Consider the following 17,729-nt stretch of genomic DNA (forward strand, 5'->3'; position numbering starts at 1 on the left):
GGAAAGCAGACTGAACCAGGTTTTCCTCTAGGATTTTACCTGTTCTTAGCTCTATTCCGTTTCTTTTTATCATAAAAAAAACTTCCTTAGGCACTTGAAACAGAGCATCCTAGTCCTTGCGATGACATGCATACCCATAACATGATGCAGCCACCACCATGCTTGAAAATATGAAGAGTGGTACTCAGTGATGTGTTGTGTTGGTTTTGCCCCAAACATAACGCTTTGTATTCAGGTCAAATGTTTATTGCTTTGCCATTTTTTGCAGTTTTACTTTAGTGCCTCATTGCAAACAGGATGCATGTTTTGGAATATTTGTATTCTGTACAGGCTTCCTCATATTCACTCTGTAACTTGTGGAGGAACTGGAATGTTGTTGATCCATCCTCAGTTTTCTATCACAGCCGTTCACCTCTGTAACGGTTTTAAAGTCACCATTGGCACCATGGTGCCCTTCTTTGTGAGGTATTGGAAAACCTCCCTCGTCTTTGTGGTTGAATCTGTGTTTGAAATTCACTGCTGGACTGAGGGACCTTACAGATAATTGTATGTGTGGGATACAGAGAGGAGGTAGTCATTCAAAAATTATTGCACAAAGAGTGAGTCCAGTCAACGTATTATATGACTTGTCAAGCACATTTTCACTCCTGAACTTATTTAGGATTGTCATAACAAACAGGTTGAATACCTATTGACTAAAGACATTTCAGCTCTTCATTGTTTATTAATTTGTAAAAATGTCTAAAATCATAATTCCACTTTGACATTATGGAGTATTGTTTGTAGGCCAGTGACACATGCTCACAATTTAATCCATTTTAAATTCAGGCTGTGACACAAAATGTGGAAAATATATATATTTTTACTTTTTTTTTGGTTCCCACGATTGCACATAGAAGCTGTTGGCATGCATTTAGATGCATTCACTGTTTTGGTATTGACCATATTTTAGCTGTCTCTTTTGCGGACATACAGTATTTGCTTTTGATTGAAGATCACAGTTATAATGACAGTCTTGGTAGCCTGATTGTTTATACTTGTCCATGTTAATTTCATTTTCATGGCACTTGAAATGGTCCAGGCTCAAACCAGGCTTAAAATTCTAACTACCGGTAACAGTCAGGAGAAACAGAGCATTAGAGGGGCAACAGAGCATAAGCACTCCAGCACAGTCCAAATGAAGATGATGCTTAGTATTGCACCTGCCACCTGATGTTACCTTAAGAATACTCCTTTGTATCTGGCAACTGCCACCCCTCCTCCTCACTGGTGTAGGCCTAGTGACGCTGCTTGTACATTGAGTGATGGGTTGTCTCTGACTCCGTTCCTGAACAGGCAGCTTGTGTAGAGATGGAGAAATCCTCCCACATGCCATCTGCTCCTAGCCAAGCCCTAGTCTCACGTGCCAAAGGGGACCCACGGGACATAGAGACATTGTTGTCCTCACAGAGCTGCCTCCGCCCGCCTCTCGAGCCCTTCACACTGTGCAATCTGGTGCATGGCACTGGTCAGACTGAAACCCTGCTGAAGTCAAATGCATGGGAAGAAAGAGGCCATGCCAAGAGCCAAGCTGAACATACTTTTTGCTTTTGTTTCCTTTGTGAGGGGACTCAAGTTCTGTTTCAATCAAGATGACGTGGGGGGAAAAGCCCAGATCAGTACAAGTGGATGAGCCATGCTCAAGTTCTATTCTCATTCCTGTGACACTGTTATATGTCTGTTATTGCAGGGGCCTCAGTGGTTGACATCATGGTCATGGTCAGAACTGGTAGTGATCTGTGACTCCAAGCCCCGATTGCAATGGCTCGCCTATCACGACTCAGGATATTTTTATTTAATCTTTATTTAACTAGGCAAGTCAGTTAAGAACACATTCTTATTTTACAATGATGGCCTACCCCGGCCAAACCCTCTCCTAAACTTGACAACGCTGGACCAATTATACCCCATCGTATGGGACTCCCTATCACGGCCCGTTGTGATACAGCCTGGGATCGAACCAGGGTCTGTAGTGACACTTCTAGCACTGAGATACAGTGCGCTGCACCACTCGGGAGCCCTATGACCCAGATTCAGACACAGGAGGCTGGAGAAACGGAAAACACGCTGGTGGTGCACCAAAAGAACTGGCAACAGACAGACAGAAAACGCAGTTATAAATACACAGAGGATAATGGGGAAAGTTTACGGGACTCCACCCTGAGGGGCAGATCCCGAGGGAAGAGCCATACCCTCTGCCCGAGATGATAGCGGGGAGCTGGCATCCGGTGGCGGTCCGCCTGTCGCAGATACCTGGAGTTGGTCTTAAGAAGAGCGGACCGGGCTCTCTTCCAGCGGTGGAGGGTATGCTGACTTTTTCCTCTTGCTCAGGGAAGAGCGAAGGCTAGTAACTGAAGGAACACTCAAAGTGTGAGAGACCAGTGGCTGAGCAGGGAAGGGTGTTGCGGACGTACACCACCCACACAAGTTGCTGGCTCCAGGTGGTGGGGTTGGCAGAGACGAGGCAACAAAGTGTCATCTCCAGGTCCTGATTGGCTCATTCCGACTGGCTTTGGATTGGGGATTAAACCCAGAAAACTGGCTGGTTGATGACCCAATCAGGGTGCAAAATGCCTTCCAGAACCTGGACGAGAAGTGAGGACCACGATCGGAGACCATGTCGACCGGAAGTCCATGGATCCAGAAGATGTGCTGCACCATAAACTGGGCCGTCTCCTTGGCTGAGGGCTACTTGGGAAGGGGAATGAAATGTGCGGCTTTGGAAAACCTATCCACAACCGCAAGGATGGTGGTGTTGCCATCTGATGGGGGGAGACCAGTGACAAATTCCAGGGATATATAGGACCAGGGTCAATGAGGAACAGGGAATGATTGAAGGCCAACTGGAGCTTGCCGCTGAGTCTTGTTCTGTGCGCACATAGTGCAGGCGGCGATGAATGCGGAGATGTCAGGAACCATGGTGGGCCACCAAAAACATTTTTGGATGAATGCCAGGGTCCGACAGGAGCCGGGATAACTGGTAAGTTTAGAGGAATGAACCCATTCCAGGACCGGGAACCGGGCCGAATCAGGGACAAACATCCGGTTAGCCAGGGCCCCCGCCCCCTGGTTCTGGCTGTGAACGTTGTGCCTTGTGGACCAGGCTCTCGATACCCCAGACAAGTGTAGCTGCAAGACAGGAGGTAGGGAGGATGTTTTGTAGCCGTAGAACTAGACAGGCTTAACATTCTTGGACCCAGGGTGGTAGGAGATGGTAAAATGGAACCGAGTAAATAACTGCTTTGAGTTGAGGCATTTGGCGGTGCCAAGATATTCTAGATTCTTATGGTTGATCCACACCAAGAATGGGTGTTCCCTCCCCTTCAAGGTAGTGCCTCCACATCTCCAGGGCCATCTTGACTGTGAGAAGTTCCCAATTAACAACGTCATAATTCCTCTCAGCGGGATTAAGGTGATGGGACAGGAAAGCGCACGGATGCAACTTTTTGTTCTGGGCAGAACGTTGGGACAGACCGGCCCCCACTCTAACGTCCGAGGCGTCGACCCCCACCACGAACTGAGAGGACGGGTCCGCATGGATTAGGATGGGGGCAGTGATGAAATTATGCTTAAGATCCAAAAACAGCAGCTGGGGACCACGTGAACGGAACCTTGGGAGAGGTGAGTGCAGAAAGGGGGGAAGCCAGGGTGTTGTAGCCCCAAATGAAGCTGTGGTAGAAATGTGCAAATCCCAGGAAATGTTACATCTGCACTCTGGATGTGGGTTGGGGCCAATCCACTACTGCTCTCACCTTGTCGGGATCCATCTGAATGTTCCCTGCAGCGATGACGTGTCCCAAAAAGGAGATAGTGGAGCAATGGAATTCACATTTCTCTGCATTGACAAACAGATGGTTCTCCAGGTGGTGCTGGAGGACTTGTCGGATGAGGAGGACATGCTCTTGGGCCGAACGGGAAAAGACAAGGATGTCGTCGAGGTAGACAAACACAAACCAATTTAACATGTCACAAAGCACATCGTTGACCAGGGCCTAGAACACCGCGGGAGGGTAGGTCCATCCGAACGGCCTAACCAGGTAGTCGTAGTGTGTGCTAGACGTGTTGAAGGCTGTCTTCCACTCGTCTACAACTCTGAAAAGATGATTGCCCCCTGGAGAGGCTCGACTGCTGAGGAGAGGAGTGGTAGAGGGTAACAATTTTTTACTTTGTCATTGAGGCCCCGGTAGTAGATACACGTGCGCAGGGTTTTGTCCTTTCTGCCACAAAGAAGAACCCGGCAGGGGAGGCAGAAGGACGAATGCTCCCTCCAACAAGAGAGTTCTCAATGTACTCCTCCATGGCCTTGGTCTCTGGGCCAGACATGGAATAAAGCCACCCCTGAGGCGGTGTGGTGGCCGGGAGGAGATTAATGGCGCAATCGTAGGGATGATGCGGCGGAATGTGCATGGCAATGTGCATGGCAGAACGGGCTCCAACCCAGGATAGATCCAGTAGCCCAGTCGATCAGGGGGTTGTGCCTCTGGAGCCATGTAAATCCCAAAACCACAGGAACATGAAGTGATTCAATTAGTAGAAACTGTATGGACTCACTGTGATTGCCCGACACTCCCAGGTTAATGGGAACAGTACTGTGAGTGACCCTTCCAATGGAGCGTCCATCCAATGCTCTGGCGTCCATAGGAATAGAGAGGGATTGTGTGGAGAAACCCAGCTCAGATACCAGGATAGCATCCATGAAGCTCTCGTCAGCCCCAGAGTCAATGATGACCGGGAGAGATTTAGACCGGTCACCCCACAGCAGGATAGCATGGAGAGGTGTACAAGTAATAGGAGTTTGGAGACTTCCAGTAAGGCCCACCAGCATATTCGTACCTACTGATGAGCCTGATCTTTTACTGGACAGGTAGATATATAATGTCCTGTAGTACCACAATACAGGCAACTGTTGGAGCTCAGCCTGTGTAAACAGTCATAAGGAGACCGTCTAGCCCTGCCCAGAATCATGGGCTCTGAAGGAGACGAGTCGCCAGTCCCCGATGATTCCCGAGGGAACTTGGGTGACTTCAGATTCTCTCCGGAATACATGCAATGGAGACATCCAGGGTTTTTCGGAGGTGAGGCAGAAACCGTTGATGAGCGAGTGTGGCCAAGTACAGACCTCCTCTCCCTCCTGCATTCCCGTAGGCGCCCATCGATCCTTATAGTCAACGCTATGAGGGAGTCAAGGTCCATGGGTAACTTCCAAGCTGCGAGAAAATCTTTAATTTCCTCCGATAATCCATGAAGGAAGGTGTCAACGAGGGACTCCGGGTTCCAGGCACTCTCGGCGGCCAACATGGTATAGTCTACCGCATAGTCTGCCACACTATGGGAGTCTTGATGTAGCTGAAGTAGCTTCCGAGCCGACTCTCTCCAGGACATCGGAGAATCAAACCACTTCCTCAACTCTACTACAAAATCCTCCAGACGAAGGTAAACGGCGGATTGTTGCTCCCACACCACTGTAGCCCAGGCGAGCACCCTTCCAGACATGAGCGTTATGAGAGACGCTATCATCGAACGATCTGAAGAAAACGAAGAGGGCTGCAGCTTAAAGATGGGAGAGGAATGCCTGGCAGGCTCCAGGATCCCCAACATAGCGCTCCGGAGGAGGTAAGTGGAGTTCTCGGGAAGCCGGGGTAGGCTGGGGAAAAGCCCCCCTGGTATCAGGGTTACTGAGCTTCTGGGAGGTTTCCGTTATGACTTGCTGCCTGATAGATAGTCAGCGGAATTGCTCCAGTAATGAGTTGAAACCCTGGTCATGGCATTCCACCAAGGTATGGAGTCCTTCCATAAGGTTCAAAAGTAGCTCCTTGTGTCTTCTTGCAGGCAGACAGCATTGTGAAGCTGGTCCGAGTCTGCTGGGTCAGTCATGGCCAGTTCGTAGTATCTCGACTCAGGATATGACCCAGATGCAGACACAGGAGACATATGGTTCTGTTCTCAGAATATTTATTATAACAAAGAGGCAGGCAAAAGGGCAGGTCGAGGGCAGGCAGGCGGAGGTTCGTAATCCAAGGCAGGGTCCAAAAGGGACAGAATGGCAGGCAGGCTCAGGGTCAGGGCAGGCAGAACGTTTGGAACAGGGTAAACTAGAAAACAAGAACTAGAGAACTGGAGAAACGGGAATCCGGAGATACCTGCTGGGGGGTGGAGACAAGCACAAGGCAGGTGAAACAGATCAGGGTGTGACATCTCCAAACAATTGCTTACAGTGAAACCCTTTGGATTCTTTAGAAAAAATTGTCAGAGATAATTAATTGGTTTGGTTTTCATCTTACCCTCACCAGTCGTGTTAGTCCATTTTAGCATAGAGTATAGTACATATCCATGAATTAGTGCTGTGTCTGCATTCCTGGGCCCCTAGCCTACTTGGGTCAGAACTATGTAGAGGCTTAAGACTGCCACAGAGACAGAGGCCTCTTCTAGAGTTCTGTGCTGTTTCTAGAAAAAAAAACATTTTATTCTCCTGAAGAGTCCTCCGCTGAACGGCTTTGACCTGTGCCCTTTCTGAGGATGTCAGTCAGCATGATTGAATTTTCTTGCTTAGGTGTACCACAGAAGGCTGGAATGGAGTGAATTGAGTGTTATCAAAGGCATGGCAACCATATATGTTTGATGTGTTTGATTCCATTCCATTAATATCTGTTCCAGCCATTACTATGAGCCTGTCCTCCCCAATTAAGGTGCCACCAGCCACCTGTGGGGTGTACTGTATTAGAGTGGTCGAGTATAGAATAGAATGGGAATAGAAAATGCTGATGAGCTACACATTGGAAGGAGACAATAGAGGGAAGGTGGCCAGAGTGCCAACAAGTGAAGTGTTTATTTTTGTTTTCATACAAAAGGAAGTTAATTTGGCCAGAGGGTTAGACACCATAAAATCGCTTTCAACACAATTCACAAACAGACACAACAGACATTGCTTGCTACAACTATGCCTCTGTTTTGCCGATAAAACAGTCATTCCTTCTAACAGCCTTTGTGATGAGTTCATTTGCAAGGGTTTTTTCTTGCATATAAAATTCATTTGAGACAAACATTGCACTCATACTCTGTTCCCTGGTTTTCAGCAGCCAACAATAAGGCCCACATCATTGATGTCATCAAAACCAATAAAAATGCTAACCATGTGCAGACTATGGGCTGGCTTGTGTTTCCACTGAGTACACAGAGTATTTCTGTGAAATTCTTTTAGGCACTGAAATTGCTCAATATGAATAAGCTCATAAGCAGAGTGTGGGAATGCAATAGAGATAAAGCTTTGTTGTTACACAGCTTTGATGTAAATACAAACAATTTTGTCTGGCTTCCCTCATAAGTTTCCCCAGATAGGCATCATCAAATGAGTCAGCATACAAGGTTGTGACCACAGACCATGTATCAAGGCTCTATATCTATGGTTGTGACAACCATCTTTCTTTCCATTCAAATGATGTCATGTCCAAACCTCAACAATGCCAATCATTCCAATTCCAAGCAGTGCTCAATCATTCCACTCAAACCACATTTTATCATCTCATTGTTAAAACTATCCATGATACTTATTCACAAATTTCTTTGAACGAATATGTGCGTGTACACGAGAGAGCGAGAGAGAGGGAGCTTGGCAGGCACAGAGAAGTGGGTGGTGAGGGGGGGGCGAAGGGAGCTCATTCATTATTCATGAGATGGGTGGGCAGAGTGCAGAACGGCCATGGCACAGACAGAAACTCTATTACTGAGATGTTCACTCTGCTCTACCTCTCCAGATTCCTGCTATTTGATTGACCAAGGAAACAAAATTGACTGATTGACCACCAAGGATTTTATCTGTTTACGGCACTAACTGGACATTGGAATTGTGGAGAAACTCAATGCATTGGAGTGTCATGGAGATGATGGGGAAGAGGGAAACCTCATGATATTCCACTTGAAGGATTGTGCTTATGAAAGGTAACGCAGATGTAATGAGCTAATGTGTTCTAGAGGAAGAAAAGTTCTGATAATTGTTGTAGATGAGTTGATCAATGAGTCTGATCAATGATCTGTTTTGTTACACTTTGTATCATATATATTTATAACTAACAGGGTAATATAGTAGTGATATATTAATTACATTATAACAATGTATTTCTTTGGGATTCAAGTACACAGCAACTAACAAAAGCTTTATTAATGTAGTCCTGTGGAGGAGGTAAGTTTTTCATAATGGCTTGAGACTGGAGTTGAGTCCTGGGCATGTGTTGCGTTGGTGGATCTATTGTTTGGAAACAGTGACAAAGAGACTCTGTCAGAGAATGTGACAGCGCAGACTGTTGAGTGGGACAGAGATTAAATACTGCTGTTTGGATACTAAATGGCATTTCATTTTATTTTGTTGTTTTGCGCTAGAAAATATTGTCTTACGAAGCAATTGGTCCCATAAATGTCATGATATTTAATTTGATTTCATGAAACATTTGAATTGCTTAATCGATCACTAATAAAACAGTTCCTAGATAAAGGCGTCCGTCAACAGGATCGGTGAAGGTCGTTCACTGTAGAGATGGGGATGCTGGCCAGATCCACTCTATTACTACTGTTATGGCAAGGACTGTCTGCCTTTGACGTCCCACTGGAATGTAAGTCAATACAACCTATTGTGTCCCTGCAATATGGTGATAATAGTGTACAGTGCTGTATATTGTCAAATACAGTATGTAAATGAATGTACAATCCTAATGCAATCAGGTCTTACATTTTGACTTGTCAACCTAAAGTCAGACAGCCCCCCACCATTATAAAACAGTCGTTGAAGGATCATGTCGTGGACCCCAGAGACAACATGGTCGTTGAGTGTGAAGCCAAAGGCACCCCCCACCCAATGTAAGAACTGACAAATCAAAAACACTTTCTTTATAGTTCAAAACCGTATAAAAATGGTGAGTAGCTATTGTACAACTCTTTTAACTACTTTAACCAAATGACTTGCCTTTATCCCTAAGTTTCTCATGGAGGCGTAATGGGAAGTATTTCAATGTGGCACGGGACCCTCAGGCCTCGATGAGGAGACGTTCGGGGACGCTGGACATCTATGCCTGGGCTGACCCGGAGGCTTATGAGGGCGAGTACCAGTGTGTTGCCACCAATGAGTATGGTACTGCATACTCAAACAAGATCAACCTACGCATCTCTAGTAAGCTGCCACTCCATTCAGGCTTTTGAGTCCATTGTCACAGAGTACATTCGAAAGCTAGAGCCTCAAACCTTGAAAATGCTCAACTTTGGTGGCAGAACCAAGCAAAGCTTAAACTGACAAATCCGTACAAAATCTAATTTTGTCAGCCATTTTCAGACCTCAAAAGTGGTCTTGTGTTAAGATAAGTCCATATCCCGGCAAGATTCTGCTCTCTGTGTTAAATTCCACTAACCACATCTTCTTAACCCTATGTTTTCATGTCAGGGGCCCCTCTGTGGCCCAGAGAGGTTTTGGAACCAGTAACGGTGAGTGTTGGTCTTCCTCTGGTCCTGGACTGCAGCCCTCCTCCAGGCCCTCCCAAACCTGAGACCTATTGGATGAGCAAGTGTGAGTAGGCCTACCTCCTATTCTCAAATCAGAAGTACATCATGTCTAGGAATGGCATTGATATTCTATAATTAATGACAACCACTTGTCTCTCGTTCGGAACTGATGAGCTTATTTTGCTCATGTTTTTGTAATATGGCACTTATCCCAAACATTATCTGTATTTATCCCATCAACTCCAGATGACCTTAACAGGAAATGCATAAATAACTTTGTATTTATTTCAGGTTCATCAGGGAGACCTTTCAACTGGCCTCACCAGCCCCACCCCCCAGTCATGCTGCCTATCAAACAAGACCGTAGAGTGTCTATGGGGGTGAATGGAGATCTCTACTTCTCTAATGTCTACGTCAATGACTCTGCCACCGACTACTGTTGCAACGCACGCTTCCCCTACAAAAACATAATTCAACAGAAGATGCCTATTACCGTTAGAGTCCTTACAAGTGAGTATTGGTATGTAGCACAAGGGATGTTGCATAATTTACTTAACTTACCATGTACTAACTGGCCTTCCTTATTAAACTGTTGCTTTGGTTTGCCCCACATTGTTTTATTTCAGACTATCCCTAATACGACTCACCATAGCTCTTCTCCGATCTTACTGACCTAGTGCAGTGGTGAGTGTGTGCTCTGCTTCTTTTGTTGTGTTTAATTTTTACCAAGTATACTGTCAAGAATGAACAACCTCGTCTTAACAACCTGACCCTTCTTTAACATTGGTCTGCCTTGACACAGTCTTCAGGCCCAGGATGAGTTAGGCACCACTGTTTTACGTACCCAGTGTGAAGTACCAGTCGTAGTCAAACCACAGTCGTAGTCCATGCTGTCAGGATATTTAAGTGAGAAAAGTTCTAACCATAGACATTGCGTCATTGTATCTGTCCCATTATGATGTCTCTGAGAACACGGGCAGCGCCATTGAGGCCAATTTTCTTCTTCTACTACTTCTATGAGTTGGCAAACAACCTGAAAGAGTGCACACTGCCACCTAGAGTGTGTTGTTGGAACTGGTATAAAGCCAAGGTTGCCGATTTACTGCCATCTGCAGTTATGGAATGTTTCCTCGCAAGTATAATTCATTGGCTGATCCCTCCTGGTGACTTGGATGGAATTATATGATCCTTCCTTAAAGGTGCAATATGCCGAAATCGCTCCGCCATTTCCTGGTTGCTAAAATTCTTGTACATATGATAGGTAACGCAGATGTAATTTGTCCCAAATTTCAGTTTGTGACAAAACAAGCACGCAGGGTTTAGAGAATCATTGTACCATCTAAACCGCTGTGAAATGTATTTCCAATAACCAAAAATATTGTATTTTCAGCTGTTTGAAGCTGGTGTACAAAACCGTAATCATATAATTAGGGGAGAACAGATTTACCGCTTCTTAGACTTGCTTTCAATGAGAATGATAGAGCTATAACTCACATTTCTATGTGAATTGGGTCAGGTCGCCCAAAAAGTTACAAATTGCAGCGTTAACCCATAGGAAGTCCCACCCAGTTGACGACTTCAAAATGGTGAAAGTCCATAATGGTGCTTCCCATTCTAAAATGGGCTTTTGTGGTAAAAAGTCCTCTATCTATCTCTGTGGTTCTAACTCTGTGTGGTGTGTTGTGTTTCCTCCACAGCCCGCATGGTGTCAGAGGCCGCTCCCACCTTCCTGTCTCCAGCCGGGAGGTCCAGCTCCCAGACTGTCCTGAAGGGGGAGGAGCTGCTCCTCGAGTGCATCGCTGCTGGAGTGTGAGTGATCCTCGGTCATCACTAGTTACTACAGGCACAAAGTCATAATTATGGCTAAACCCCGCCTGTTTAAAAAAATGTATTATTAAAATCAGATTTTTCCACCTGACCTTAAATCAAGACCAAAATGCAAATAGTTGTTTTCATTAATATTTACGATATAGCCATGATCCTCTCAACCACAAACGTTTTGGGACATTCTTTCCCTCTGCAAGTCAGTTGAGAACCACTTCTTATTTACAACCACGACTTGACCAAAAGGCCAGAACAATAACACAGTAAAAACAGAAACATGAGACAACACAATAGTTCAAATATAGGAGTACCAGCAGTGCTCCAATTGAGAGGGTTTAGAAAAAAGGGCAAAAAGCACACCCCTTTTTAATTTAAACATTTGAAGGGGGATAAATGGATCCCGATTATAGGCCTAAACGATCTATAACAATGCTTTTCTCCACGAGGCTAGGAAAATAGATCATGCTGCAGACAGTATAGGGAAGGAAAATACATGTTTAGAACTGAACATTGATTGCATGGTGCTAAAAAGAATGCATGAACATAGCTTTATAGAACCAAAACCTACACTAAAAACTGAACTCGAGAAGAAATCATTGCTAATCTCCCCCACGGCAGTCAAGCAATTGAATTCCGCCAAGAATCGTTCACAATCTATTCCGGTTATGGCCGCAACTAGACCTCGTTTCAAAATTCAAATGTATCAAGAAATAATCTAAAAATGTATACCTAGCAATCACAATTGTACTGTACATTGTTTGAAGCAGTCATCAATGGCATCTCCAATAAGCCCCTTGTGGTGAACAAGAGGCTTGTACAGTATCATGATGCTTTCGAGTTATTGTTTTTAGGGCCCTGAATTTAACAAAACCAACTGTTGGTGGTATATTTAACATACTGTATCTCAATGAACAATAATTAAAATAGGACCAAATGCAGGCTCCGGTCATATTTCACACATATCTGTTTAATTTATTTGGTCTTTCACAATAGCTAATCAAGTCAGTGGAACAATTCTGATTGCTTATAATGGGCAAAACATATATGGTAGTTAATGTGCTTATTCTCAATACTTCTTCTACTATTCCACTTCCCAGTTTTGCCGGTGCAACTACTGTACTTGTTTTAAGCTATGTCCTGGACAGTGTTGTAAGTCATAAAAGGCTACATTGAAATGCCTCAAGTATCTTGTTTTGTACTATTACTTCTTCAAACCAAGTCGTCAAGTTTTGAATGTTCATTCAACATTCAAAGCATTCTGAATACACCTGACATGTGATTTTATTTGGTTTGAATTATAATTACCATATAATAGTCCAACCCCTGTCATCACATGGACCAAAGATGGACAGGAACTGGACACGACCAACATGAAGGTGAAGAACTACAACAAGTTACTGCAGATCCCCAAGGCCGCTTTTGAGGACTCTGGTGAATACACGTGCAGTGCCACAAACAAGATTGGATACTTGGAACACACCATCACTGTCCGGATCAAAGGTCAGCCAATCATCTACATCACGTCATCCTTCATCACACCAACACACAGATACTGGGACATGTTCAGCATATTTACTCTCACAAGGATGTCGATTTGAACTTTACATTTCACTGTTTGATTTCCAGTGGAAGGAAATAGCCCATTAGTTTGATATTCAGTAGTTTGATATAGCCTGGACAATGTTACTTGTCCTTGTATGGGGTTTGATATTACGGAAATATTTAATATTTATGTAGATTTATGTGATATGATATGTTTGTCTTTTTCTGCTGACCTGATCTCCATGACAGCTGCTCCGTTCTGGTTGGAAAAGCCCAGTAACCTGGTGCTGGCCCCAGAGGAGAATGCACGCTTAGTGTGCCGCTCTGACGGCATCCCCCGGCCCAGTATCCGTTGGTTCATCAACGGAGATACAATGGAGGGTAAGCAGCTAACCTAAGCACAATTATTGATGCCACTCACATTTTTCAATAACGATATGAATAATATCAGCCATTTTGTCACTTAATTGAAAAGGTTATATGATAAAGTAAGTTGAACTACTAGGAAATAATAGTTTACTTCTTCTTCTCCTATCCTTTCCAGATGCTACTCCAGTCCCAAACAGGGAGGTGTCCGGAGACACAATTACCTTCCGTTCTGTGACTGTGGCGAACACTGGTGTTTACCAGTGCAATGCCTCTAACCAGTATGGCTACCTGTTTGCCAATGCTTACATCAACGTACTGCGTAAGATATCACATTTGTTTGCAGAAAATAACCCTAAACCTCTTTATCTATTGGCATATGTGTAAATGCAGATATCAGGTCACCAGTGCAGGATTCTAGTGTGATACAGTTTCTTTTTCTGTTCCTCAAGATGCAACACCAAGTATTTTCAGAGCCACGTATGTAGAGATTTCAGTGCCAACAGAAATGTTATTTCAATGTAGAATATTAGGATATTGAATTTGAATGTAATATTTTTGAATTAGTAATGCACAAATTGAATCATTGAATTCATAAATTGAACTTGTATTTCATGATTTGAAACTGAATTGAATGAATATTGCATTCAGTTTTAAAGTTCAACAGTTTTAAAGTTCAGTTTCAATTTAATAGAATATTCAAATGCAATATTTATACTGTAAATATGGTGGATGATAGATATTGCATTCATTGTATGTGTATCAAGTTTACAAACCATCATTTCAAGTAAATCAAAGTTTCATATATTCAATGCATTCAGATTCCGTTTTCAAATGCAGTTCTCTAAATTCAGATTCAAAACCAGAGACAGCATCCTGGTACTTTCCCAGCCAGGAAAGGTAGAGGGGAACAAATAGAATCAAACTCTCTGTGGTAAACCGAAACCTCTGGCCGTTTCTGAAGCCAATGTGGCATGTTGAATTTATTTTCTACCTATGAACATAGAGAGTTGGATTCTATCTGTTCTCCTTTAACTTTCCTGGCTGGCAAAGTACCAGGATGTTGTCTTTGGTTTCAAATCTGAATTTAGAGAGCTGCATTTTAAAACGGAATCTGAATGCGTTTGAGAAGTTGAATATATGAAACTTAGATAAACTTGAAATGATAGTTTGTAAACTGGATATGCAGACAACTAAATGTATAAATATTGAATTTAAATGTCAATTTGTCATTCCTTTAAATTCAGTTTCAAATCATGAAACAAAAGATCAATTTATACATTTTGTGATTTAATTTGTGCAAAATTCAAAATTATACAATTTCTGTTGGCACTAAAATCGCTCCACAGCCAGGAATGAAGATAAAAAGTATATGTGAGTTGTCTAATGTCTCATCTTCTTATCTGCAGATGCAACGCCACGTATCCTTAGGCCTAGGACTGACCTGGTGAAGGTCATTGAGGGCAGACGTGCCTGGCTAGACTGCCGCTATTTTGGCTCGCCCGTGCCTGATCTGCGCTGGTGAGAACATGTTTATGATGCTCTTCTCTCGTGTGTGTATGCATGTGTATAACTGACTACCTGTTTTTTCACAGGTCTAAGTATGGACTGGGCAACCTGGAGGGGAATCGCTTTAAAGTACACAGCAACGGGACACTACAGATCAAAGGCACCCGTATGGATGACCAGGGGACATATCTGTGTATTGTCAGCAACGTAGCAGGACGAGATGAAAACAAGGTTAACCTAGAAGTCAAAGGTGAATGCCTAAAAATAGATTTACTGTAACACAGTAACACATGCTTCTGCATGTCGTTCAATCCAGAGTTACACTACTCATGGATCACATTGCAGGTGTTCTCATGATCCTTATCCTCTCTTTTTCAGAGTCCACCAAAATTCTCAAACGGCCAGATAATATGAGAGTCCTCCGGGGGACTGATGTCCGGTTGGAGTGTAAGGCCCAGCATGACCCCACAGTCGCCGTCACCACCACCTGGCTGAAGAACAAACAGTTCCTCATCATAGGCTGGAGGTGAGCCTGAATATGACTACTTGTCCTTGTAACCATTGTAACAATGGGGTTATAGTTATAGCTAACCAGTAGTGTAAAGTACTTAAGTAAAAATACTTTAAAGTACTACTTAAGTAGTTTTCTTTAGGTACTTTACTTTACCATTTATAGGTTTGACTACTTTTACTTTTACTTCACTACATTCCTAAAGAAAACAATGTACTTTTTACTTCATACATTTTCCCTTACACCCAAAAGTACTCGTTCATTTTCAATGCATAGCAGGACAGGAAAGTGGTCCAATTCACTCACTTATCAAGAGAACATCTCTGGTCATCCCTACTGCCTACTACTTACTACTTAGCTTCGGCTGTTGGAGGTCCTGACGCACCACGTCCAGATAAAGCGTACTGAGTGAAAAAGTTGAATGAAAAAAAGTTGAGTGAGGGAAAAAACTAAAATATAAACAGTAATTAAAAAGTAAAAACCGTAAAGTTGTCAGGTAGCAAAGTAAGGTTGGCAACAAAACGCACAGCAACACGTAAACAAGTCTGCAAGTTGTGACCGGAAATGGCTTCACACTGATTGAAGTGGATTTCGATGACTGTAGCTAACATCAAATTAACAGAGTTATAGTCTATATATGAGTATAACTAAAGGCTAAATGGTTAATAGTTCAACTGAATTTGTCAAGATGACTTCGTAATAATAACAGTATTGTGTCCTTTTAATTATCTCCAGGCTGTCGCTGGATGAATCAACTCTGGTCATCACAAACGTCAATAGAGGAGACGAGGGCAATTACACCTGCATCATCAAGACTGAGATGGACAAGAACACTGCCTCCGCCCGCCTGGTGGTGATGGGTAAGGACTATAACTTGACACTTAGTTAACATACATAGCTACAGTACATACACTGTGTTTCAGCAATTGCATTACATGTTATGTAATGTTAATTACATTGCATTATGTAAGAGTAGCAGTTAAAGACTTCATAAGCATGCTGTATGTTTTTGGAATTTGCATCAAAAGTTTCCTTACCTTCCTCCCAGATCGTCCAGACCCCCCTACAAACTTGCAGTTGTCGGACCCCTTTGAGCGCAGCGTCAGGCTTACCTGGACCCCTGGAGATAGCAATCACAGTCCTATCAAAGGTAACAGCTCTACCCTACTGTCTACACCTCAGGAGCAGGACATCCAGAGTAAACATAGGCCTGGATTCAGGCCACATAGTTTCATTGAAATAGTCAGTTAGCTACCATCAACTGAAGGAATCAGTGTGTTCTTCTGGGCTTTTCCTCCAGAAAACCTGGTGCAATATGATGATGACGACTGGTTACCTTTCAAGTGGAGAAACCTTTCCACGTACCCTGGAAATCTGAACTCTGTCATTCTGCAACTGTCACCATTCATTATCTATGAGTTTAGGGTCATTGCTATCAATGACATTGGTATGAGTAAACCCAGTCGCTCATCAGCCAACTTCCAGACTGGTGGAGCACGTGAGTATTTCATGCTTGATGAGTTTGATAATGTGATATGAATAATGGATTTCTCATTGGCTTCATTAATTGTATTGAACAGGAACACAGGTGACAATTATCTTTCATATTAAAAAACTTGGACCATGAGCTTTCCCAAAATAATATGTGTACTTGCTATGATTCTCAGCTCCAGACGCCATCCCTAAAAACATCCAGGGAGTGGGAACATGGAGAAACAACATGATGATCAGCTGGGAGGTGATACATTCAAAGTGTTTTCAAAAGCTAATTCTCCATTCATTCGTTTGTAACTCAATGTTTATTCAATGAAGAATAACAACTTTTATTCCGTACAATTGAACTTCCGTGTCTGGTATGGGAAAAAGGCATTAAACAACAGAGAGTGGAACGGTCCCCACCTAAAGTACTTAGTGTGGTGGAAACGGAGGGAATCCAGAGAGGAGTGGAAGAATGCTACCACTTGGTGGTGTAAATACTACATCTACGACACAGACACCTTCACACCATACGAGATAAAGGTCCAAGCTGTCAATGACTTTGGGATGGGCCCAGAGTCCCCTGTCATCATAGGCTACTCTGGAGAAGACCGTGAGTATGACCTCCCATCCTTTCCTGCAGATACAGAGACACTTTTTTATATACATTTACAGGTAGCTATAGACCTAGATCGATCCATACCATAGTTAGCCATACCGTAGTGAATTACAACTTCCTCCTGGTGTCTCTCAGGTCCCACTGCTGCCCCCCTCAACCTGCGTGTGTCCAGGATAGAGGCCACTAAGGTCACCGTGTACTGGGACCCCGTGGCTCGCACCAGCATCATGGGAGAATTGAAGGAATACAAGGTTAGACTAATGGGAATAGGTGGCCTGTTTAGTTTCTGGTTTTCAATTCCAAGTGTGACAATCTGTTCTGACAAGTAGAGATCCAGGTGAAATTGTTATTCATTAGGAG

At 43.6% G+C, this 17,729-nt stretch overlaps 1 protein-coding gene across 2 annotated transcripts in view; it reads left to right on the forward strand.

Annotated features, from left to right (window-relative positions):
* Positions 1-17,729, forward strand: part of nfascb (neurofascin homolog (chicken) b) — a 29,692-nt gene that overhangs the window by 1,815 nt on the left and 10,148 nt on the right. For both annotated transcript variants that reach the window (XM_020506635.2, XM_031794397.1), the window contains exons 2-20: positions 7,791-7,974; positions 8,520-8,642; positions 8,781-8,886; positions 9,006-9,196; positions 9,464-9,586; positions 9,814-10,032; positions 11,220-11,331; positions 12,662-12,846; positions 13,138-13,269; positions 13,433-13,576; positions 14,664-14,775; positions 14,850-15,013; positions 15,142-15,289; positions 16,010-16,134; positions 16,323-16,424; positions 16,575-16,772; positions 16,942-17,012; positions 17,141-17,363; positions 17,505-17,620. In XM_020506635.2, coding sequence (XP_020362224.1) covers positions 8,567-8,642; positions 8,781-8,886; positions 9,006-9,196; positions 9,464-9,586; positions 9,814-10,032; positions 11,220-11,331; positions 12,662-12,846; positions 13,138-13,269; positions 13,433-13,576; positions 14,664-14,775; positions 14,850-15,013; positions 15,142-15,289; positions 16,010-16,134; positions 16,323-16,424; positions 16,575-16,772; positions 16,942-17,012; positions 17,141-17,363; positions 17,505-17,620 — 2,547 coding nt within the window. In that variant the 5' untranslated portion in view covers positions 7,791-7,974; positions 8,520-8,566. The remainder of the gene's footprint in view (positions 1-7,790; positions 7,975-8,519; positions 8,643-8,780; positions 8,887-9,005; positions 9,197-9,463; positions 9,587-9,813; positions 10,033-11,219; positions 11,332-12,661; positions 12,847-13,137; positions 13,270-13,432; positions 13,577-14,663; positions 14,776-14,849; positions 15,014-15,141; positions 15,290-16,009; positions 16,135-16,322; positions 16,425-16,574; positions 16,773-16,941; positions 17,013-17,140; positions 17,364-17,504; positions 17,621-17,729) is intronic.

This window comes from Oncorhynchus kisutch, linkage group LG17 (genome assembly GCF_002021735.2).
Source record: "Oncorhynchus kisutch isolate 150728-3 linkage group LG17, Okis_V2, whole genome shotgun sequence".
Classification (NCBI taxonomy): Eukaryota; Metazoa; Chordata; class Actinopteri; order Salmoniformes; family Salmonidae; genus Oncorhynchus; species Oncorhynchus kisutch.